The sequence below is a fragment of the Trachypithecus francoisi genome, unplaced genomic scaffold (genome assembly GCF_009764315.1).
Source record: "Trachypithecus francoisi isolate TF-2019V2 unplaced genomic scaffold, Tfra_2.0 Lachesis_group1, whole genome shotgun sequence".
In the NCBI taxonomy this organism is placed as follows: Eukaryota; Metazoa; Chordata; class Mammalia; order Primates; family Cercopithecidae; genus Trachypithecus; species Trachypithecus francoisi.
Genome location: NW_022681454.1, coordinates 83,009,942 through 83,036,073, shown reverse-complemented (window position 1 = coordinate 83,036,073; position 26,132 = coordinate 83,009,942). Strand labels below are relative to the sequence as shown.

Sequence of the window (26,132 nt, the reverse complement as noted above, 5' to 3'; positions counted from 1 at the left end):
TCACCACACCCAGCTAATTATTGTATTTTTAGTAGAGACGGGGTTTTACCATTGTGGCCAGGCTAGTCTTGAACTCCTGCCCTCATCCACCTGCCTCAGCCTCCCCCAGTGTTAGGATTATAGGTGTGAGCCACCACACCCGCCAACTGTCATTCTTAAACAAGGGCTAATAGAAGGGTCAACTCACTTTTCTCCCTCCCAGACCTGTTCTTATTAAACTATCCAATTTTCTTACTGACAATGAGAACATCTCTTGAAGTCCTTAATCCGGTTCTTACTAGGTGAGCTTAATAATACACAATCATCAAAATGAACCATCACAATGATGGGTGACCAATCTCTTACCCAATATTTCTGCTCAGTGATTGGTCATCTCATCCCAGTCAAAGAACAGGCTGGGTGCAGTGGCTCACGCCTGTAATCCCAACATTTTGGGAGGCTGAGGCAGGTGGAAAACTTGAGGTCGGGAGTTTGAGACCAGCCTGGCCAACATGACAAAACCCCGTCTCTACTAAAAATACAAAAAAGTTTGCCAAGTGTAGTGGCACACAACTGTAGCCCCAGCTACCTGGGACTGGAGACAGAATTGCTTGAACCTGGGAGGCGGAGGTTGCAATGAGCAGAGATCACGCCACTGCACTCCAGCCTGGGCGACAGAGCAAGACTCGGTCTCCAAAAGAACAGCTATGTGTGAATACAGTTTGTTTTTTCATTTATGTTCCCAGTATATTATAACATGATGTACAGAATTGGTCAAATACAATTGTGGATTATTTAATTTATATTTTCTTGCACATTCTTCAAGGTTACAAGGTTCAACAAAATAGCTTGATAGAAAGACATGGTATTTCTCAGAAGGAAGATATGATGATTTTTTTTTGAGACCGAGTCTCGTTCTGTCACCAGGCTAGAGTCCAGTGGTGCCATCTCGGTTCACTGCAACATCCGCCTCCCGGGTTCAAGTGATTCTTCTGCCTCAGCCTCCCAAGTAGCCAGGACTATAGGCGGCCACCACTACGCCAGGCTGTGTTTTGTATTTTTAGTAGAGACAGGGTTTCATCATGTTCGCCAGGATGGCCTTGATCTCTTCAGCTCGTGATCTGCCCGCCTCGGCCTCCCAAAGTGCTGGGATTATAGGCGTGAGCCACCACACCAGGCCAATAATATTTTAATACCATAACCCGTAGACCAAGATGTGTTTTTCTTCCTGACTGTTCATAATTCTATTTTCTCTGTGTGGCAACTGCACTTATATGAGGTTCCCTCTTGCTGAGTGCATTTTAAGAGTCTCATAGGCCAGGTGTGGTGGTTCACGCCTGTAATCCCAGCACTTTGGGAGGCCGAGGCAGGTGGATCACGAGGTCAGGAGATCGAGACCATCCTGGCTAACATGGTGAAACCCCATCTCTGCTAAAAATACAAAAAAAATTAGCTGGGCATGGCGGCGGGTGCCTGTAGTCCCAGCTACTAGGGAGGCTGAGGCAGGAGAATGGCGTGAACCCGGGAGGCAGAGCTTGCAGTGAGCCGAGATCGCGCCACTGCACTCCAGCCTGGGCGAGTGAGACTCTGTCTCAAAAAAAAAAAAAAAAGGTCTGTTATAAAATGAGAGTTAATGCCCATTCCCTGGACTGCCTGCATCTTCCTGCGAAAACACTTCACAACTCCACAATGCCTGCGCTGGATGGTCAACAGGATTCTTTACCAAGGAGACAAGAGCATCTGAAGTTTCCCATAAGGGGTGACACAAACCTACCATAGTAATACCAATATCACAGGCACAGAAATATGAGAATTGTTTTTGCCAAAATATCATCTGTCTGGAAGGTGTAATCTGCCACACCCATGTAGATATTCAGTTTTTATCAGTTTTGTAAGGACAAAACAGACAAAGGTTCTTAGTTCACGAGTTTCAATTGACAGAGATGTTCTTCGTCATCCCTGACATAATGATAACAATAACTGATGTTATCTACAGCATGTCTATTTTACAAAGCCCTTTGCCCCAGTCAAATAATGTGATCTTTAAAACAGTCTTGGAAGCCAAACAACATTATAACCCACAATTTACAGACACCGAAACTGAATCTAAGATAAGGTAAGTATCCCAAAACACACCTAGGAAATCAAGTGTTCCATCTCCAAATCTTCAACTCTCTAATATGCTTTAATTCTAGAGAGCATAGCATAGTAGTTAAGTAGGGACCCTAGAGCCAAGCTGCCCGGGTTCAAATCCTGGCTCTACAATTCACTTGCCCATTGGTAAGTTATTTTATCCTATTTGCACCTCAGTTTCCTCATCTGTAAAAAGGGAATAATAAGAAAATCTACTTCCTAGAATTATGATTAAACGAGCCTATATGTAAAATACTTATCAGAACAATGTCTGTCTAAGGTGACTGCTAACTTTAAAAAATGTTTTGCTAAGGCTGGGTGCAGAGGCTCACACCTGTAATCCTAGCACTTGGGAGGCTGAGGCAGGCAGATCGCTTGAGCAGATCGCTTGAGTTTGAGACCAGTCTGAGCAACACAGCGAAACCCCATCTCTACAAAAATTAGCCAGGCATTGTGGCACATGCCTATAGTCTCAGCTACTTGGGGGTTGAGGCAGGAGGATCTCTTGAACCCGGGAGGTTGAGGCTGCAGTGAGCCAAGATTACGCCACTGCACTTCAGCCTGGAAGACAAAGTGAGACCCTGTCTCAAAGAAAAAAAAAAAAAAACCTGTCTTAAAGTTTTTCTGCTTTCTAAAAGAAATGTATCCATGCTTTATCACTAGAAAGCTAAAACTAAAATACGGGAGGAAGTCCCAAATGAAAATTATACTCTTCTTGGTGAAAGAATTATTTTCTTTCAGGGGACAGACAGTGCTACAGATATGCTGAAAACAAGCATTTTCAGCTGATTATTTTCAGGGGACAGACACTGCTGCTAATATGCTGAAAGCATTTGTAAAGAACAGGTAGAGAAGAAAAACAGAGGGAAAAGAAGAATGGAGGAGAGAGTGAGAACAGGTGAGAAGGGAAAAATGGTCTCCATCACAATAATTTAGAACTGGTAACAGATTTCTTTTACTGGTATTTTGAGAAGTTAACATGAACCTCCATGTTTTCCCAGTGATTTGAGAGATTTTTTAAAAAATCCAAAGGATTTCTCTTATAGTTTCTGTTTATAGTGTAACTTGGTGGAAAAGAACTTGGGATCTAGTTAGAAAGTCAAGGCCAACCACAACTTCCCTATTTATCACAGTAGGCAAGCCGTTTCACTTCCCTGAAGCTAATTTTCTCATCTGTACAAGACTGATGGTAAGAGAATCCACTGTGAGTAGCTATCTCATGGGATTCTTATGGAGATCAAAAAATTAAAACATGGAAACTTGCTTGGAGATATTAACTAGGTAAATCATTAGACTGAATAAAGATCTTTCCTTTAAAATTACAGGGCAAGTTAAATTTACCAACTTTAAAAATAATGGTGAAAGATTGTTAAGAACAAACATTGGCTATTAATACATCATTGCACATTTGCTGAGCCATTGTTACAAAGGAATTCAGCCAATGAGTGGGAATGTGGGCGGCTAGGGTTACCAGATCTCTGTGGATGAAGCTGTTTCTCTCCAGATACTCCATCCCTTCACACACATCCTGACACATGCTCAGCAGCACGTCTCTACTGAAATGACCTTGTCTCTGTCGGAGGAAATTCAGAAGGCAGCCCCTTTCCATGAACTCGGTGACAATGTATATTGGTTTCTGCTGGGTGCATACACCATAAAGCTGCACTAACTTCGGGTGTGTCAGTTTCCTGGAAAGGAAGACATACATATATATAGTTACTACAGGAAAAGAAACTACCAAGTTTTTGGTGAGGGGCCACTTTTTAATACAAAAAGATGAGCCAGAAAGATGATCGCCACTTACATCATCACTTTAGCTTCTTCTATAAAGTCCTCCTCGCACATGGCACCTTCCCGAATAGCTTTGATTGCAACTTTGTACTGGGCTCGCCATTTGCCAAGCCTCACCACTCCAAACAGTCCACTTCCCAATTCCCTCATAAAGGTCAGTTCTGAAGGGTTAATCTCCCACTTCTCTGCATGACAGAAGGGGAAAATGTTCATATTTAAAAAGGAAAACGTAGCATGAATCAGAGAGGGGAAAAAGAACCTATAACCAAGATCAGATCAACCTCAGAATTACAGGATAACACTGTAATAATTCCTGGTAAAACACAAAAGAGACTTGAAACCTGCATCTGAACTGCCAAAGGTGGGGAGGATGAATCCCTTCTAACCAATGTGAAATGAAGAAGGCAAGACAATTCTGCACAATCAATAATAATAATAATAATATAGCCTGAAAGTTAAAGGTACTTTTGTCAAACAAACACTTCCTTCTTTACCACTCTTCCTTCTCAGGTTTTTTTTTTTTTTCTTTTTCAATTCCATCAAGTTGGAAATAATGTAATCTGCTGTTTTAAAGGCTTTTGTCAGAAGCGACAAAGACAACTAAGTCGGAAGCTTTCTTTCTTACCTCCATCCTTACTTAACGTTCTTGTAACCAATAAAGAAAGCTGGTGAGAACCAGGAAGAGCTTTGATTTATTTTAGATGTTAACACGATAATGCTTATTTTTTTACTGACAGAAAGTTTTCTATGGAATTATGAATAATGATGAAAACATAATACCTAGGCTGCTATGGTCTTAAGTATAATTATCTAAAAACTCATACTATAAACTTATGAAAACAGTTCCAGTATGTGAAATAGTATACATCCAAAGTTATCTTATGACAATGGATTCTTTTCAAGGAAAATCAGCTCATGCAACCACAAAATAAGAGTTACCATAGCTGAATCCTGCAGTGGTGGGTGCATTCTTCCCTTTCACACTAACTGGGTACCGAAGCCGGGTGACAAGTCCTAATAATCAAAGAAAGTGTTGCAGTCAAACTCATTCATAATCATTCTGCTTGGTCACATGCTACAGGAAACTCACTTATAAAATCCATCATTTATTCATTTATTGCTCATCCTCTGTGTGTACATACAGCACTGTACTATATGCTTTTATTCATTCAACAACCATTTTCTTTTAAATACTACAGTGTTTAACAGGCACCATGCTAGCTTTCTCTTTTTCCAAATATTTTAAAGGATGTTAAAAGGTTTCTAACAGTTATTTCACATTCTTTTCCAATATGAGAGCTGAACTATGAAAGGGAATTATATTAGCCTGCTAAAAATGAAAGTTATTCACCTGACATGACTCAGTATTAGCAATCTTAGCATAAAAATCGGGCTCTAAGATAGCAACAATTCGGAATACCAACTACTGGAAATCAGTGTGGATTTTTTAACCCAAGTTGCATACAGCACTAAATAAGAAACAGGAGGTGTCTCTTCCATAAACACCCATAGCACTCTGTATTTCCTCTACTACAAGATATCTCAAAGCAATTTAAAATCATCATGTACTTCTCTGTCTCCCCACAAGCGGTAGGGTCTCGGAAAATCAGGATCAGTGACTATACCTAGTCCACCACAGTCTCCCCAAAGTCTGGCTCTGTTTTTGGCATGCAGTAGGCACTTGATACATGTTTGTTGAATGAATTGAGATGACAGTGAAGAATAAAACTTATACAGGAATACAGAAGAAAAAATTAGGGAGCAAAAACACCAAAAAAGAAAAAAACAGAATGAGATATAAATTGATATGAAATCAGTTCCTCAAATGTTAAACACAAAGTTACCATATGACGCAGCATACCCATAACTAGGTAAATACCCAAAAGAAATGAAAACTTATTTCCACGCAAAAACTGGTGTACAGCTGTTTACAGAAGCATTATTCATAAGAGAACTAATGTGGAAACAACCCAAATGTCCATGAACTGATGAATAATAAACAAAATCCATACAACGAATTATTATTTGTATACCTAGCCACAAACCACAAACCAATTTCTAACAATGTGTTCAGGAAGTCCATCACAGCAATAAACATTAATGGCAATTTACATTGTCTAGAATTCCTAGTGATATTTATCGTCAGCAAATTTTTTCCTTAACCTCATTTTAGCTATAGTTTGTACATATCTAGGCTGTGTCTTGGCTTCCATAAGTAGATGAAGCATGACTTTCTAACACAACAGGTGGATGGTAAGATAATCCCCCTATATTTGGAGATAGAGGGGTTGATCCCGTCTCAACATTTAGCATTATTATACTAAATTTGAAACTGTTATTTTACTTAAGAGTTAAATGTAGGCTTGTATGCTGGCCTGAGAACCTAAGCATTCCACAAATATTGTGTTAGGCTCTGGGTTGTGACTCAATAATAAGTAGAAGTTATTGTGCAATTGCTATGTGTCAAGCCCTGTTCGTTTTGTTTATATTATCTGATTATTTCAGTAAACTTGTGATGTATGTTTTTAAAAAAGGGAATGGAATGCATCTACATACTACAACATGACAACGTCAAAAACAGTTATGTTAAGTCAGTGAAGCTAGTCACGGAAGACCACATATTCTGTAATTCCATTTATATGAAATGTCCAGAATAGGCAAATCTATAAGGGAGACAGAAAGTAGCTTAATGGTTGCCTGGGGCTGGGCTGGTGAAGGGGGGTGGGGTGGCAATTATTTGATACAAAACTTCTTCTTGGGATGATGACAATGTTCTTTAAAAAAAAATTTAGGTTATGCTGATAGTTGGCACAACTCTGTAAATATGCTAAAAACCACTGAACTGTATACTTTAAATGGGTGAGCTTTATAGTATATAAATTTTATCTAAATAACCATTATTATTACCTGGAAAAAAGTGAACAGTCACAAAATAACAGGCTTTGCAAAGGGTGCCTTCAATAAAATTTCAAAATTTTTCATAAGTTGGGTGAAGCACTTGGCTATCCCTGCCCAGTTACATTTTTAAAGTCAAAGGCTGGAAATCTTTCTATATAATCCTGTGGAACTTTAATTTTCATAACTGTGGTTTCTGTTATTTTTTGGTATTCAGTTTGTTCCCACTCTGGTGGTAGTGTACCAGAGATTCAAGAAGATGGTTAACTTGTAGGATATGATTACTCTAGTCTCTGGAAACCTACAGCACAGGACTGAATCCTGGTATATCTGGCATCTTCTGTGACTATTCTGAAATAGACATATCTTGGACTTTAGTATCAAGGACATATATACCACATAAATGTGAACTTTTTTTAACTTTTAAGTTCAGGGTTATAAGTGCAAGTTGGTTACATGGGTAAACTTGTGTCATGGGGGTTTGCCGTACAGATTATTTCATTACCCAGGTATTAAGCCTAGTACCCATAAGTTGTTTTTCCTGATCCTCTCCGTCCTCCCAACCTCTACCCTACAAAAGACTCCAGTGTGTGTTGTTCCCCTCTATGTGACCATGTATTCTTATTGTTTAGCTTCCACTTATAAGAGAGACCATGTGGTATTTGGTTTTCTGTTCCTGTGTTAGTTTGCTAAGGATAATGGCCTCCAGCTCCATGCATATCCCTGCAAAGGATATGATCCCATTCTTCTTTTATGGCTTCACAGATTCCATGGTGTATATGTACCAGATTTTCTTCATCCTGTCTATCACTGATGGACATTTAGGTTGATTCCATGTCTTTGCTATTATGAACAGTGCTGCAATGAACACCCACATGCATTTGTCTTTATAATAGAATGATTTATATTCCTTTGGGTACATACCCAGTAATGGGACTGCTGGGTTGAATGGTGTTTCTGTCTTACTGTCTTCCACAATGGCGGAACTAATTTACACTCCCACCAACAGTGTATAAATGTAATGTGAACATTTGCTATACACCACTGGAATAACTCATGTCCTAAGGTCAAGACAGAGCTTTTAATAAAGCTTGATATTATTTCTAATTATTCTTTGTATATATCATTCCTTTAATATGCAGTAATTTTAAATCAACCACATTCTACAATGAACTAATCACAGTATCTGATCATTTTAATCACTACCTTATATTTGAAGTAGGTTTTCACAGCTCACTTACCTGCTGCATTGTGCTTATGATATTCAATAATCTCAGGAATGGAGCCAAAAGCATGTTTTTCAGCTAGGTAATACTTCTTTGGAGATGTTGTTGTTTCCTTTATATGATAATGCCTGAAACCCGATGAACCTTCTCTAGAACAAAAATCAAAATGTGTCAGAACCAAGTTGAAATAATAAAACTTCATTCTTAAGGTGTTTTCTACAAGGGCAACCACAGCGTCTATCCATATGATTCCCTCTATTCCTGGCACAAATTTTACTTTCCCCATGTTCTTCTTAGCTTCATCTTTCATATTAGCATGTCAAAGTTTTTGAAGTACTCACTGAAAACATACATGGCCCTTTGCATGAGATTTTGAAAGAGAACATTTATGAATTCCACTTAACAACAGTTGGAAGTCTTAAAATAGCTATTAGCAGCTACTGCTTTTTGTTCCTGCTGTTGCATAAACTTACAAATGTCTAGAATACTTAAATCGCCAATAGCGAATAAATTACACTTTTAAACATTCAACTTTAGGTACCTTTCTAGAGCAGAGATCTTCTCTAGTCCTCTCTTGCTAAAAATGCTTTCAAGATGACTCCTGTTGCTCTTAGGGTAAAGCTCAGACTCATTGACATTGACATGAACTTGCCTCTGCTTCAACTCTCAGGCTTCTCTCTCCTCCCTTCACTCTGCTCCCATTCTACCACACAGCTACAACATACTTTTCAGTGACTTGAACTCACCACATCCTCTCTCCCCTCTAGGTCTAGGCAATTTCCTGGTCAGAAACACTCCGTCCCCTCCCTCTGAGTTTTTCCTGCTTACCTCTCAGGTCTCAGCTTGGATGTCATTTGAGAGAGCGTTCATGACTAACTCAATATGTGCCTGGGCTGTTTACCATCCCCCACCCCCAAACCCACCACACACACACATTACCCTCCCACATGGCACTTACTACCATCACTGTCTGTTACTGGACTGTAGCATCTACTAACCTACTAGTGGGCAGGGTCTCTGCATCCTTTGCTCATGATTTTATCCTTAGTGACCAGCACCATTCACTATAAATGTTTGTTGAATGTTACTAAAGTTATTATAGCCATACTCAACAAATATATATGAAAAACTATAGTGAAAATTACTGAAAATATAAATACAAAAAACAGTATATACACTTCAGAAATCAAGTTCAGGTTTTCTTTTTAATGGTGAAATGCTGCATTTTTTAATGAAAATTAGGAATTCATATAACGTACATAGGAAGTTCATGCAAAAACTCTAAATTATATAAAAAAAAAAAAAAAAGGTAGGATTACTCACCCTCCAAACTTGGTATAAAGGGAGACTGTGTACAAGCCTGGTTGACTGGAATCCCTTACCATAAAACCACCTTCTTTATCCTAAAATCCAAGTTCAGAAAAAAATTGTTTTATTCCAATTACTAATAGCATCGCCATGGAGAATACTGAAGAATCTAATATTATAATTTTATGATTATTATTCTTTCCCAGAAAATCTGCTTTGAAGAAGCACAACTTACCAGTAGGGCCCCTTGGTTTCTCCCACCCACAGGACTTTGCACTTCAAATTACTGCGCTAGGAGAGTAGTTAAAGAAATCACACTTAATTCCCCACAATCACAAATCCTCACGAATGGTGAGACATTTCAATCAAATAATCTCTCAGTGCCCTTCCAGAACTGAGAGACAAGATTTTGCAATTCCTGTAAGGCCTGGACATGTAGGAAAACTGTCATGGAAAAATATATTTCTTCATGATTGAGTTTCATTTCACACATTTTTCATATTTGTTATAAGCTTTGATTCTTGACTCAGTATGATTTTCAATCCACACTGAATTTTCCTATAAATGTCTCAGTGCTTTTTATAAGAATGAATTTAAAAATTCTTAATTCTCTAGAAGTTGAAGTTAAATATCAGTCTTTTTTTTTTTTTTTTTTTTTTTTTTGAGACAGAGTCTTGCACTGTTGCCCAGGCTGGCTGGAGTGCAGTGGCACGATCTCGGCTCACCACACCCTCCACCTCCTGGGTTCAAGGAATTCTCCTGCCTCAGCCTCCCGAGTAGCTGGGGCTACAGGCGTGCACCACCATGTCTAGCTAATTTTTGTATTTTTAGTAGAGACGGGGTTTCACCATGTTGGCTAGCTTGGTTTTGAACTTCTGACCTCCAGTGATCCACCCTCGTTGATCTCCAAAAGTGCTGGGATTACAGGCGTAAGCCAACATACCCAGCCAAATATCAGCCTTTACGAAAGGCGAGATGGAGGCACAAGTAACTTAAGCAGAGAAAATCAACAGTTGGAAACAATGCTAAAAGACTAAAGGTCAAATCTTTCTCAGGTTCCAAGCTGAAAAGCAAGAAATAGACCCTACGAACCTCAAATGCCTCTCTGTCCAGTAACACTACCATCAATCTCTAGTATTTAAATTGCTTTAAGATGAAAAGTGTGTTCTTTATTAGTTGAAAAATAAAACAAATTGTACTCTTATTCATAGGAAAAACAATGGAATTAAATAAGGCCCTACAAAAATCCCTGATAACAATTAGGGATAATAATTGTAACAATCAGTCAGTAAAAAGTATAACAGAGGCTGGGCACGGTGGCTCATGCCTGCAATCCCAGCACCTTGGGAGGCTGAGGCAGGCAGATCAGTTGAGGTCGGGAGTTCAAGACCAGCCTGGCCAACATGGCCAAACCCCATCTCTACTAAAAACACCCCATCTTTACTAAAAATTAGCCAGGCATGGTGGTGCATGCTTGTAATCTCAGCTACTTGGGAGGCTGAGGCAGGAGAATCGCTTGAACCCAGGAGACAGAGGCTGCAGTAAGCCAAGATCACACCACTGCACTCTAGTCTGGGAGACAGAGAGAGAGAGAAAAACTGTCTTAAATAATATAAATAAATAAATAAATAAATAAATAAACAAACAAATAAATAAACACACTTATTTATTGAAAATTTATTCTGTTCTAATGTTCTAGCATATCAATTTATTTAATCATCAAAACAGTCCTATTACATAGGTACTATTGTTATCCCCACATTACTTTGTAGGTAAGGAAATGACAAACAGAAAGACTGGCTGGGTAATTTGCACCACGTCACACAGCTACTAAGCAGCAGAGGCAGGATCTGGTCCCCAGGCTGCCATTTAGCTACTCACTCCGCTACATCTGCCTCTCACTGTAGGGTCTCCAGAGAGGCATGGAAGAATCCTGTGGGCATGGTTAGGTGTAGTTAGAATTAACCAAAGGCGGGAGGCCGAGACGGGCGGATCACGAGGTCAGGAGATCGAGACCATCCTGGCTAACCCGGTGAAACCCCCTCTCTACTAAAAAATACAAAAAACTAGCCGGGCGAGGTGGTGGGCGCCTGTAGTCCCAGCTACTCGGGAGGCTGAGGCAGGAGAATGGCGTAAACCCGGGAGGCGGAGCTTGCAGTGAGCTGAGATCCGGCCACTGCACTCCAGCCTGGGTGGCAGCGAGACTCCGCCTCAAAAAAAAAAAAAAAAATTAACCAAAGTCACCTACTATTGTTTTTTTAACATCAACTACAAAAACAAGCACTCAACAAAATCTTGATGCATGACACTAAGCAGGAGGTAAAATGAGAAAACATGAGTTTAAAAGACTGGGAACAATAGCTAAATAGAAAACTAGATCAGAAATGCAGAGAATTGTAGAGATCATCTTCTAGTCCAACTCCTTCTCTTACAGATGCGAAAAGTAGGCTAGAAAAGTCACAGGTAGACCCAGGTCCCATTACTCAGCACAGGGTAGTTCCCTCTATACATTTTACCCTTTCATTTTATTTATTTTTAAAGGTATAGCAATTTCAGCACATTTATTTCTAAATAGAATTAAACATCTATTAATGCTTTATTTATAAAAGATATTATGTAATATCAATGTAAATTATTTTAAAATAACTAACTTCAAGCCAAAAACAAAAAAACAAAAAAAACAAATACTTAAGTACTAAAAGTCAAGGCAGCAAATGATCAATCAGGAAGAAAGCATTAGAGTAAGCTTGCCCCTCATGCTAAGGAAAGTGAAAGTGTAACAACTGCAGCAAAATGAGGATGGGCCACTACAGGAGACTCTCCCTGGAGAACTCAGACACTGCAAAGACCTTTAACCAACTACTGGCTGGTCCTAGAACAGTAGTGTTTGCTACCAATTGATAACAAACAGTTGCAGATTTCTTTTTTCCTTCTCTACTCCCACCGCTTCACTTGATTAGGCTTTAATCCATTTATGCCTAGTGTTCCATTATTGGAACACTAAGCTTGTGGGCGTTATTTACATCCTACGGCTCAAAGTCATCAAAGGTCTGATTTTTCACACGCAAAAAATTTGCAACCTCCAGCATAAATGAGTTAAAATAAAAAGCAACAACTACCTAGGGAACCCTACCTAGGGAACCCCTGGCTGCTTGGATGGTCTAACTGCGGGACACAGTGGGTGATGACATTTCCCTAGCCAGGAATGAAGCAGAAAAAAATGAGTGACATTACTACCCACCCAGCCCTGCAGCAACGCCTTCATAATGCAAGGCATACATACACAAGGGAATTGTAGCCTTATGGCCTGGATCATTCTGGCTGTGACAGAGGTTTGGCCTAATGAAGGAAATTTACCAGGAGGGACAACCTCGTGGTGGTTAGTGCAAAGCCCCAGGGGCTTCTCTAAAAATTAAGAATGAGGTAAGCCATCTATGCTCAGGTTTTCGTGGGACTTGATAAAGCAATTTTTACTTCCAGGATGAAAAATAAATTGCTACAGGATATGCTGTGCTAAAAAAAGGAAAATGAAAACTATCTGAAAGGTGGCAATGACAATTCTTCATGAAAGCTATAAGTTTTCCTCCTGTGTGCCTGTATGCCTATATGTCTATATGTGTTATGTGTTTGTGACATTTCTATGTGACCTAAGAAAACATCTGGTAAATGAAATTAGTTTTTAAATTGTTGGTAAAATAAAATAGAAACATCTTCAGAATTTAATTCAGACATTTTGCCTAGATCTACTAGTCAGACAGGTTTAGGTTGTCTCTGCCTCAGGTCATAAAACTTCTGCTTCTGTGACGTTTTTGACACTTGTTTGACTTGTATATGAGCTTAATTAAAATTAATCACTTCCTAGATATTTTACTGGAAATTAGAACTACTAAGAGTTACAACTGGCTGGGCGCGGTGGCTCAAGCCTGTAATCCCAGCACTTTGGGAGGCCGAGACGGGCGGATCACGAGGTCAGGAGATCGAGACCATCCTGGCTAACATGGTGAAACCTCGTCTCTACTAAAAAAATACAAAAAACTAGCCGGGCGAGGTGGCGGGTGCCTGTAGTCCCAGCTACTCAGGAGGCTGAGGCAGGAGAATGGCGTGAACCCGGGAGGCGGAGCTTGCAGTGAGCTGAGATCCGGCCACTGCACTCCAGCCCAGGCGACAGAGCGAGACTCTGTCTCCAAAAAAAAAAAAAAAAAAAAAGAGTTACAATAGTAGTTAGTGTATATAATTAAAACTACTAGATGTAAGAGAAACAATTCTATATACACAGTGTATAAAGAAAGTAAGATGAATTTTTGGTGAAGAAGGCTACATAAAAGATAGGATATAGCTTTTGCTTAAGAAAAAGTCATTTTTTCTAGTTCACAGGTTATTTAAAGGTTGTTTCAAAATGAAGGAAAAAATGATATAGATAAAACTAAATGGGTAGGAAGAGAATGAAGAAAAAGAAAGGAAAGTCACGGAACTTGTCCCAGCAGGGAGAAAATCTTTAGATGGTTATTAAAAAATCAAATGAATAAAATGGAAATTTATGGGGTTAAAACAAAGGTCTTAATACAATACTACTGAAGGTTGTGTGGACCAAAAGGAGCCCCTGCTGGTTCCGCAACATTAAAGAGCCCAAAATTACTTTGCTATATCCCCAGTCTGCAGAAACGTAAAAAGCTAAAAGACAGAGATTAGAATGATAAGGCTGACCAAAAATTGTTTCAGGGCAAAACTAAAGCAGGTTAATCAAGATAAAAACTGACAAAAGGGGCAGGGTCCCTTGGTTCAACCCCCTGCTGGGAACCTAAAGCCTTCTGCACAACAGAGGGTAAATTGTTCTGGAGGTAGAGAAAAGAAGTTCCTAGGACTAAAACATAAAAACATAAGGGTTTATAAGACTATGAAAGTTGGAATGTTTGAACAGGTTTTATGTAAAGTAGCTGTGTCTCCTTTATCTAAATGTTTTATGGGAATGAACATTGTATTTGACTGGGGAATGTTTCTTCTACTGTAAAATAGAGGGCATGTAAACCTGCCCTTCAAGCAATATTAATTGGACATGATAAATGGGAGCCAGTATGACTGTCCAAGCTCATAGTATAGAAAAAGTTGGAATGCTGGTAGGGACAAATTTTCTACTTGATAGTCTTTTGTTGAGTGTTACTAGGTCTTATGGCAAAAGCCAGTTAGCACCTCCCAGTGACAACTACTGGCACTCTGGACTAGAGAACTTCTACTAGAGGGGCATTTACTGCCTTGCTATGGATGCTAACTATAGCTACATCTACGACTGAAGAACATAAAATGCTCTTGACACCTGAAATATCCGTGCTGTCTCAGGTGATGTCAGAGGAACACTCTAATGGAGATAGCAGTATCTAAAAGAGTTCCATCATAAAATGGAAATGGTTGATACAGGATCACATTATCTGGTGGGTACAAGGAGGAGACACTCATGAGCAGGGAGTCTCACTAACCCAAAGACTGACTCTGGAACTGTGTGAGTAGCTGCTGGATTCTACAGTGCCCAATAAACAGCTCTCAACTGACCAAGCAAGAGTTGCTTGGTTTGTGGATGGCGGTTCCAAGGTGAATGGACAACAACCTGTGTGGAAGGCTGCTACTCTGAAGAAGAGTCAAGAAACTGTGTTTTTGTGTGTTCTGAACTATTTAAAGCTTACAGCAATTGAGTAAAGTATACTTTTGAGAGCCAAACTGAAGCATTAACCTCTACCTGATTTCTCCAAAATTTGGAAGCTATTTTTGAGTATTCTTATTTTGCGGCAATATAGTTACTTGCATAAGTTCAATAAGCTATGTTTTCTTTTGTAACAGGACACACTGGGGAAACCACTGCTATAATAACCACACTGGTTATTTTACCAAGGCTTTGGGCATATGAAATTGTAAGGGCCAGTTTCAAGGGGTAGCAAGTAGGAAAACAGCCTGTCACATGGCAAGAGTGATGTAACCTTGAAGTGAAACCACAGTGATGACCAGTGCTTGATCCCCACTTACCAAGGTGTTCTGCAGCAAGGTGTTTAAACAATGCTTTCATAAAGATGCTTATCTAACCTCACCAGTGGTCACATGTGCTGGTAAGAAAGGCTGAAGACATGCCCAGCTGCACGTTTTACCCTAAAAGTTTGCTATATAAAGAATATTTTCTGGAAGGCAGGTGTGGGGATAACTGCCCTGAGGCCACAGGGCCACCCATGATTACTTCTGTTTGTAAGTCCCTATTAAATATTTCTTTCTAGAAACTGAATTTGTCAGTCTCTTTCTTCAGTCTCTGAGCTCCCTTAGCCTCTGGGAATAGTTTTGCATAGACTTGCTCACTGCTGAACAAATTTAGAAAGAGAGATACGTGGAACTACTTATTATGGACTCACTAAAATTAATTTGCCCTTAAGCCAAACCCACAAGTACAAACACTTACTTCACTGCGGAGGAGCTGCTCTGCCTTGCTTCTATTCATATTTCTGCAATACCATCTGAACAGAAAAAACAATACATTTCAGGCCTCAGGTTTTTAGGACATATTTTATTATTTTCAGAATTAATAAGGTAATTCTGCTCATTAATAATAAATATAACAAATAAGAACAAGATATCACTCATAATTTCAATGGACAACTAATAATTTTGATGTATATACTTCCAGACTTTTTCTACTCGTATTTCTATGAAAACATGTATGTATGCCCATATTCTTATGTTTTATTAAAGTGAGATCAAACTACATAGGCTATACTATAATCTGAATTTTTCATATAACATTATAGGATATTTTTGCAAATCAATATAAGTCTACATATGATAGTATGCATGTGCCATAATTTATTTAAGCTATTCTTCACTGTTCAACATAAAAATCATTTTCAATTTTTCACTACTAGAATCACGGCAAGAATGAATTTTACTCTACTGACTCAAACATGCAGGAAGTGTCACTTTGTATTACTGTCTTTAATTCAAACTAAATCTTATTCCAAGCCCTCCTCCTATCAATATGGCAGCAGATTTCATCTCAAGTCATAATGGTGGCTCCCTCAATGAATTTCACAAAGGTCCTAAGTGAAAAAAGAAACAACAAAACATAAGCACAGGCCTCCTGGGTCTTCAGACTTGCTGGTTTCCAGCAGAGCCCCAAGTCCTGTGGTTGCCCAAGACTCTATTATAGAAATGTCTGCTATGACCAATCAGCTGGTCTTCCCTCCCATGAGATCATTCCACTACCCTGTGCCGCATCCCAAGGCCCTGCCAATCTGTACCTCTTCTTTTTTTGAGATAGAGTCTTGCTCTGATACCCAGACAAAAGTGCAGTAGCGCAATCTCAACTCACTGCAACCTCCACCTCCCGGGTTCACACGATTTTCCTGCCTCAGCCTCCTGAGTAGCTGGAATTATAGGCATGCACCACCACACCTGGCTAATTTTTGTAGTTTTAGTAGAGACAGGGTTTCACTGTGTTGACCAGGCTGGTCTCGAACTCCTGGCCTCAAAGGACCTGCCCACCTTGGCTTCCCAATATCCTGGGATTACAGGTGTGAGCCACCATGCCTGGTCCTGTACCTCTTCTTATCCTTTAGAAAGCCCTTTTCTTGATGCTGTCATTAACCACTTCATCCTGAGAGATACTCGCCTCTCTGTACTTGCCCCAGCATAATCGATCCCTCCATGTGATTTAAGCAAACAGGCCATAAGAACATGAACTTAGACAATTTTTCTTTGGCCTTTGGTTTTAAACTTATTTTGTTAGATCCTTACTCGTTGGCAAGGAATTCTCCACCACAGTCATATACCCTGAGACTTCAAATGTTATAAAATCAGCTCAGCTCCTCTGGACATTTAAATTTCCCAGTACTGCTTCAGCCTTCCATAAGAGAACCAATCCCAGCACTTTGGGAGGCCGAGACGGGCGGATCACGAGGTCAGGAGATCGAGACCATCCTGGCTAACATGGTGAAACCCCGTCTCTACTAAAAAATACAAAAAACTAGCCGGGCGAGGTGGCGGGCGCCTGTAGTCCCAGCTACTCGGGAGGCTGAGGCAGGAGAATGGCGGGAACCCGGGAGGCGGAGCTTGCAGTGAGCTGAGATCCGGCCACTGCACTCCAGCCTGGGCGACAGAGCGAGACTCCGTCTCAAAAAAAAAAAAAAAAAAAAAAAAAGAGAACCAGCACCTGCTTTTGGCCCAGCAAAAACCCTAAGATAGGGAAACATAGGCCTTCCCTGACTGAAGAAGGGAAAAACACAAAGAACAAAAAAGACAATACAAGTTCTTTTTCTGTCCAGATTCTTTTATGTGGTAGCCAAATGCAAATTACAGCCTCAATCCAAGCTAAAGACTGTTAGACATTTTAATTGGAATCTGAGGTATTGAGCCAGGCCTCAGAATTGTCAACATCTCATTACATGGACCCTGTTTTATGAAATGAGACCAAGTTCAACAAAATTGCAGTTGTGATCAACACATTTCTGAATGCAATTGAGAAATATAATAAATCAGGAGAACAGAATTCTGTCCCTAATGCTTTTCCACTGATACAAAGAAACATTTATCAAGTGCCAAAAACATTCATAAAAATTAACTAAGGAAACATACGTGGAGCTTTAATTATGAATTATAAAGTAGCAGGATTTGAGAGATTGAGAAAAAGTTATTAAAAACAGAAGATCCGGTCCATCTTCACAATAAGAGTAAGCAAAGGTGGTTTCATCTTGGGTTCAGATATAAGAAATCAGTGAAGCTAAATTGTAGCTCTCAAGAGGAAACTAGACATAAGATACTTAGAGAAAGGAGGAGGCCCCTTCCTCATCTACTGTATTCCAGCTCCTCAGAAGGAGGAAAGAAGGAATCCACTGCACAAAGGGAAGGCTCTTGAAAATCCTGTTCTGAGGGGTCATTTTTAGGGCATTGACAAGTTCCCTGGAAAGGATGTTCCCTTCTTTGGGATATCAATTCAGACCTTTAAGTGTCTGTTGAAAGACAGAAAGGAGGAAGGAGTCATACACAAATAGATGAATTAACTCATGGTCGGGATTTTCTAACAGTTCAGTTCTTGGTGGCTTCTTTCTCCTCTCCTGTGATTATCTATCTCCAGGCAAGAAAAAAAAAAAAAGACAACAGTGGCTCCCCTGAATTCTCCCATCAGGAAGAATTACACACACAGGTAAAATGTGACACAGATACCATACACCTCTATAAAGGAATACCTGAGGCTGGCTAATTTATAAAGAGAAGAGGTGTATTTGACTCATGGTTCTACAGGATGTACAAGAAGCATGGTGCCAGCACCAGCATCTGAAAAAGACCTCAGGATGCTTCCACTCATGTCTGAAGATGAAGGGAGCTGGTGTGCAGATATTACATGACAAGATAGAGAAAGCAAGAGAAGACAGAGGCACCAGGATCTTTTTTTTTTTGAGACAGAGTTTTGCTGTGTCACCCAGGCTGGAGTGCTGTGGCACGATCTCGGCTCACTGCAACTTCCACCTCCTGGGTTTAAGTGGTTCTCCTGCCTCAGCCTCCCAAATAGCTGGGACTACAGGTGCATGCCACCACGCTCAGCTAATTTTTTTTTTTTTTTTTTTTTTGGAGACGGAGTTTCACTCTTGTTGCCCAGGTTAGAGTGTAATGGCGTGATCTCAGCAACCTCTGCCTCCTGGGTTCAAGAGATTCTCCTGGCTCAGCCTCCCAAGTAGCTGGGATTACAGGCACCCGTCACCATGCCTGGCTAATTTTCACCATGTTGGCCAGGCTGGTCTACTGACCTCAAGCAATCTGCCCACCTCAGCACCCAAAATACTGGGATTACAGGCATGAGCCACTGTGCCCCGCCCAGGCTCTTTTCAACAACCAGTTCTCGTGGGAACTAAGAGTGAGAACTCACTTCCTTGAAAATGGTACCAAGTCATTCACCATGGGGGAGAGCTCCACCTCCATAATCCAAACATCTCCCCGCAGGCCCCTGCTCCAACACTGGGGATCAAATTTCAACACGAGACTTGGCGAGGTCTCCAGATCCAAGCCACAGCAGTCAGGTGCTGCTCTAAGTATGTTACATTTATTACCTCATTTCATCCTCACAACTCTTAGGAAGTTAAGTGGTATTATCACCACTGTTTTGCAAATGAAAAAATTGAGAAACAGAGAAGTAAAACATATCTCAAGGGCATACAGCTAGGAAACAGCAAAGCCAAAATTGAACCAAATGTCTGGTCTCAAAGCCTGTGCAGTATTAAAATGGTTCCTACTGACCTTTTTACAGATGAGAAAACTGATTCTAAGAGGTTAAAATTTGCCTACTGTTACGCCAATCAATGGGTCCTGAAGTAGAACATACACCCAAGCCTAATTTCAATGCTGGGAAATTGAAATATTGCCAGTGCAGCAGTCGGGAGACAGGGGAAAGAGGGCTCAACAGTGTTGCAGGAAGTCAGGGACCCCGAACAGAGGAACCAGCTGAAGCCATGGCAGAAGAACATACATTGTGAAGATTTCATGGACATTTATTAGTTCCCCAAATTAATACTTTTATAATTTCTTATGCCTGTCTTTACTGCAACCTCTGAACATAAATTATGAAGATTTCATGGACATTTATCACTTCCCCAATCAATACTCTTGTAATTTCCTATGCCTGTCTTTAGTTTAATCTCTTAATCTGTCATCTTCATAAGCTGAAGATGTATATCACCTCAGGACCCTATGATGATTGCGTTAACTGCACAAATTGTTTGTAGAGCATGTGTGTTTGAACAATATTAAATCTGGGCACCTTAAGAACAGGATAACAGCGATTTTCAGGGAACAAGGGATATAACCTTAAAGTCTGGCTGCCTGTGGGCCGGGCAGGACAGAGCTATAGTTCTCTTATTACCGAAAACAGGTAAGAGAAATGTCGCTGAATTCTTTCCCCAGTGAGGAATATTAATAATTAACAGCCCTGGGAAAAGAATGCATTCCCAGAGGAGGCCTCTGAAATGGCCACCCAGGAGTGTCTGCCTTATGCAGATGTAGATAGGGATGAAACATGCCCTACTCTCCTTTAGCGCTACTAGGCTTGCTAGGATTAGAAAATTCCAGCCTGGCGAATTCTAGTCGGACGGGTTCTCTGTTCTTGAACCCTGTTAAAATGTTTATCAATGACAATGCGTACACAGTGGGACGTGGAAGTTCATTAGTGATTTGAGTTTCACCCTGACCTTGTGATCTCGCCCTGACTTTCTGCCTTGTCATCTTTTGTTGCCCTTGAAGCGTGTGATCTCTGTGACCCACACCCTATTCGTACACTCCCTTCCTTTTGAAAATTGCTAATAAAAACTTGCTGGTTTTATGGCTCAGGGGGCATCACGGAACCTACCAACATGTGATGTCTTCCCTGGACACCCAGCTTTAAAAATTCTCTCTTTTGTACTCTTTCCCTTTATTTCTCAGACCAGCCGACACTTAGGGAAATAGAAAAGAACCTACATGAATGATTGGGGGTGGGTTCCCCTGACACAATGGTTGAAAGAAAAACCTTTGGCCGGGGGAGGTGGCTCACTCCTGTAATCCCAGCACTTTGGGAGGCCAAGGCAGGTGGATCACTTGAGGTCAGGAGTTTGAGACCAGCCTGGCCAACATACTGAAACCCTGTCTCTACTAAAAATACAAAAATGAGCCAGGTGTGGTAGTGGGCACCTGTAATCCCAGCTACTCAGGAGGTTGAGGCAGGAGAATCACTTGAACCTGGGAGGCGGAGTTTGTCATGAGCTGAGATTGAACCACTAGACTCTAGCCTGGGTGACGAAGTAAGACTCTGTCTCCAAGAAAAAAAAATAGAAAAAAAGAAAAGAAGAAAGAAAGAAAGGAAAGAAAGAGAAAGAGAGAGAGAAAGAGAGACAGAGGGAGGAAGGAAGGGAGGGAGGAAAGGAGGGAGGGAGGGAGGAAGGAAAGAAGGAAGGAATTCGAAAGCAGTGGGTTGAAGAGTAGGGATTTAAAAAAACAGCATGCCACAGAAAAGCTTTATTAGAGGCTAATACCTTCTGATGAAGGAACTATACATCTAGAAATTAGACCCTGAATTTGTAGGTCATTTGTCGATTGTTCTTAGATATTAAAACCCTAATGTGAATTAGTTTTTCAGATTAGCTAGTTACCCCAAAATAGCAATGTCAATAAGGAAAGAAGAAGTTTGAGGGCATTTCACCTTTTAACCAGGGAAGGCCAGACCCTTGCTAAGCCTTGAGAATGGGTGAGAATAAATCATGGAAAGAAGACAGGAGGTAGAAACAAAGGAAAAACATAAAACCAACCAGTTATACACCTTAGCTTGTTCTCTAATTTTGCCCCTTCTAACTATGCCACCCACTCAAAGCCTTTATCCTAAGTTTTTTCCAGTCCTAAGGGCCCTTTCATTTCTGTCACCTTCTCCCTTTCCTGTCTTCCCACCAAGAACATCCTCTAATTAACCATCACAATGAATCTGCTTTCTTTTCCAGCACTGATCTCTCTGATCTTCTCCTCCCTACACTGTTGACTGGGTATGGAGGTTTGAACTAGGTTACTGATAACACTGGGAGCTGCTGGCCTGGAAATCCTGAGTTCAGCCCAGTGACAGTCTGTGGCCTGGGATTCCTCCTGGGCCCAAGCAAACAGCAGAAGAACTATTCACTCCACAGCTGTCAGAGGCTTTCTTTCTTTTTTTTTTTTTTTTTTCTTTTTTGTAAATTCCTGAGAACATTTAAGTTGTTGTGATGGTTAATATTGAGTGTCAACTTGATTGGACTGAAGGATGCAAAGTATTGCTCCTGGGTGTGTCTGTGAGGGTGCTGCCAAAGGAGATTAACATTTGGGTCAGTGGACTGGGAAAGGCAGACCCACCCTCAATCTGGGTGGGCACAATCTAATCAGCTGCCAGCACAACCAGAATAAAAGTAGGCAGAAAAACATGGAAAGACTAGTCTGGTTTAGTCTTCTGGCCTACATCCTTCCCCTGTGCTGGATGCTTCCTGCCCTCGAACATTGGACTCCAAGTTCTTCAGCTTTGGGACTCAGACTGCCTTCTTTGCTCCTCAGCTTGCAGACGGCCTATTGTGGGATCTCACCTTGTGATTGTGAGTCAGAACTCCTTAAAAAACTCCCTTTTATATATACATCTATCCTATTGGTTCTGTCCCTCTAGAGAACCCTGACTAATACAGTTGTGTTACAGGATGGGCTGTGGCCAAAACAAAACAAAGCAAAACAGAACATGGAGTAGGAAGACAGAATAGGGTCTCTGCCTGCCCTCATGGGAACAGGTTTCCTCTTGGTCGTCTGCCAGGCACGGTACAAAGGCCATGTGGACTCCCTGGCCTCTGAACAGAATGCAGTGGCACTCCCATGCTGGAGACTGAAGTCCAGAGTTATGCAGAGGAAGAAAATCTCTCGGAAGAGAGAAAATTTCCAAATTACGGTACATTTGAAACACTCGTGGCCATAAATCATAAACTTCAGTATTGAAAAGCCTCATTTGAAATCACACGAGTCGTAAAACGAGTTCTCATATTTAGATAAGGATTATCTGGCTTCCAAGCATCTTCTTTCCCCAATTTCAATCAGTTCTCCACGCTATCACTTTAAAACCAGGCCCAAGTTTTCACCTTTTAGCACCTTCCCTAATTCTAACGATTTTATAATTTTTCCAAAAATCTATTTGACTTAAGAGCAGAAATGCTACTTTATTTATATGTTGTTTATACTCTCTCCTACTTCTAAAATTACTTTGAGGATCACACCCCACTGAGCACTGTGGCTTTTCGAATTTGTTAACCTTTTCTTAGATGTTAAGGTACACTTATAGTATAGCAAGTGACATGAAGAAAAGAAACAGCTTGTTGTTGCTGTTGGTTTTTGTTTGTTTGTTTGTTTTTTGAGACAGAGTCTCGCTCTGTCGCCCAGGCTGGAGTGCAGTGGCCGGATCTCAGCTCACTGCAAGCTCCGCCTCCCGGGTTTACGCCATTCTCCTGCCTCAGCCTCCCCAGTAGCTGGGACTACAGGCGCCCGCCACCTCGCCCAGCTAGTTTTTTTGTATTTTTAGTAGAGACGGGGTTTCACCGGGTTAGCCAGGATGGTCTCGATCTCCTGACCTCGTGATCCGCCCGTCTCGGCCTCCCAAAGTGCTGGGATTACAGGCTTGAGCCACCGCGCCCGGCCTGTTGCTGTTGTTTTTAAGGAGGTGAATGAAGCATCAATACAGCACCTCAGAACGACAATAAAAGAGCATTCGATGTATATGAGCCTCACATTACAACTTAGCCATACACTGCTAGTGGGTATATAAATAATACAATTTATCTCGAAAGCAATTTGATAGCACGCGTCAGGAGCCTTCACAATGTTCATGTATAGCCTTTAGCCCAGCACATAGATTTTAGAGATCCAGTTTAAGATAAGAAACAAGAAGTTACCCCATTTAAAAAAAAAAATATATAGACAAGGTACCTAAGACAACCTAAACCACACAAATAAGGAAATGGTTACATAAATTATTGGACATCTACATGCCATCTGCCTGGTTATGTCCCTAAGGCCACACATAATGCTTGATACATGCTAACATCTCAGGAAATATTTAATAAACTTATGATCAAATGAAATAAAATGTAGCTAGGAAAATGTTTTCAAAGAGTATTAAAGTGTATGAGGAAATAAGCATGATTCTATCTTGAAAAATAGTAAAAAGATTGAAAGGAAATATACTAATGTTGACAAAGGTCAACTCTAATTGATTTAATTTTTTCTTATTAACATTTCTACTCTGGAAACTGTTCTTATGTCCTGAATGAATGGACATGATCTGTATTTCAAAGTCAGCTAATCTGTGATTTATTTCAAATCAATTCAATTATACTTACGTAATTTATGTACATAAGCTTATGTAACTCCATTCACACAGTAACTTCAGGAAAAATATATTATAGAGATTAATTCTCAGTCTTCTACCACATCAGACAACTGAATTAAGGATATTTTAGCACCCACTCCCTTCAAAGAATCATGAAAGATATCCATTAATCTTCAAAATGCCTTACATAATTAGGAAAATGAAAACTTTCTGATTTTCCATTCACAAAATAAACATTTACTTACTCATATTGATCTAAGTTGTTTGATTTCTTTCCCGTTACATAATTACTTGGGATATATCCTTCATTCCTAGAAATAAGAAAAGTACTTTAGATAAACTAAGATTACTTTACTGGGAGGTTATTAAAAGAAAGAACGATTATTGCCTTTTGAAATAAAGCATAATATTGCTTAAAGCTTATAAGAAAGACTAGCTGACCCTTCAAAATTCAGTATCTGTAATTCATCTGACATTTTACAAAGTACTTTCACTTTTGGTGCCCACAAAAATTCTGGGGTAGGCAGGCATTATTGTACCCATTTTCCGGTGGGGAAACTAAAGCTTAGAAAGATTATGGGATTTTTTTCCCAAGGTCCTAAAGTTAGCCAGCAACAGGACCAGAACTCGAACTCTGGACTTGTGACTAGGTCCTGTGCTCCTCCGACATTCCACAATACTTCTCCAGAATTCACAATTTTGGTGATATGTGTTAAAGAAACCACTAATTCAGAAAAGTCAAAGTGCTGGATTAAAAACACCCACCACTCTAATACCTCAATAGTTCTTATAGAATAGTTTCTCAAAGGATAACTCCTGGCCTTTGGGTCATTATCACTTGGGGCACTTGCTAAAACAGCAAATTCTTGGGTCATAACCCAATCAATGCAAATTGAGAAGACCTATGCCAGGTCAAAAAAGGTCCGATTTTACCCCAAATGACTCTTACACACATCACAACTGAAGATGCACTCTCAGGCCAGTAGGAGCTCAGGTTTTCAGCATAAGAAAAGAGATACACATATAAAATTTAAAAATTGAGTAGAAACCTTATAATCTTAAATTTGAATTTAAAGTATTAGTAAGAACTCATAATACACACACACATACACACGTGTACATATAGGTAGCTCCGTTGCACTGAGAAAGGCCTAGAAGGAATGGCAATCCAGCAGCAATTAGAATCTTAGCATCACCACTGTCTCTATATACCATTTGTGACTAAAAGGAGCCAGTCCTCCTTAGAAAAATGTCAAATTGTGTCCAGGTGCGGTGGCTCACGCCTGTAATCCTAGCACTTTGGGAGGCCAAGGCAGGCAGATCACTTGAGGCCAGGAATTCGAGACCAGCCTGGCGAAACCCTGTCTCTACTAAAAAATACAAAAATTAGCTGGGCATGGTGGAACATGCCTATAACCCCAGCTACTTCGGAGGCCGAGGCACAAGAATCACTTGAACCTGGGAGGCGGATGTTGAAGTGAGCCGAGATCACGCCACTGCACTCCAGCCTGGGAGACAGAACAAGACTCCGTCTCAAAAAAAAAGAAAATAAAAATGTCAAATTGTAAGTTTGGCCCCCCAAAAAATACAAGATAACTTGAGTCATTTCATTGAGCCAGAAAGTAGGAAAGAAAAACTAACAGGGTCCTCTACCAAAAACAGCTACCATCGACCTAAAATTGGCCAATTCAAGCAAAAAGAATAATGGTGGCAATGGATTGGAACCAAATATATAAGTATCCATAATAACACTAAAAATAAACTGTTGGTTACCATTGTTATTACAAGAGAAAGCTCAGTCATCAATTCATTATTCGGAAAATCAGTAAAAGTTTAAGAATCCAAATTTCATCTTTCCTTTCCTTCATGAACTACATGAATTGGTAGATGAGGCAGTTCTTCTTTAGAGAACTAGTAAATGCAGATGGAAT

General features: G+C 40.3%; 1 protein-coding gene across 3 annotated transcripts in view; it reads right to left on the bottom strand.

Annotated features, from left to right (window-relative positions):
• Positions 1-26,132, bottom strand: part of TEC (tec protein tyrosine kinase) — a 140,149-nt gene that overhangs the window by 4,553 nt on the left and 109,464 nt on the right. For all 3 annotated transcript variants that reach the window (XM_033214741.1, XM_033214742.1, XM_033214740.1), the window contains exons 8-14: positions 24,447-24,512; positions 15,766-15,820; positions 9,348-9,427; positions 8,040-8,173; positions 4,843-4,917; positions 3,917-4,088; positions 3,584-3,800 (exon numbers count right to left, since the gene is read on the bottom strand). In XM_033214741.1, coding sequence (XP_033070632.1) covers positions 3,584-3,800; positions 3,917-4,088; positions 4,843-4,917; positions 8,040-8,173; positions 9,348-9,427; positions 15,766-15,820; positions 24,447-24,512 — 799 coding nt within the window. The remainder of the gene's footprint in view (positions 1-3,583; positions 3,801-3,916; positions 4,089-4,842; positions 4,918-8,039; positions 8,174-9,347; positions 9,428-15,765; positions 15,821-24,446; positions 24,513-26,132) is intronic.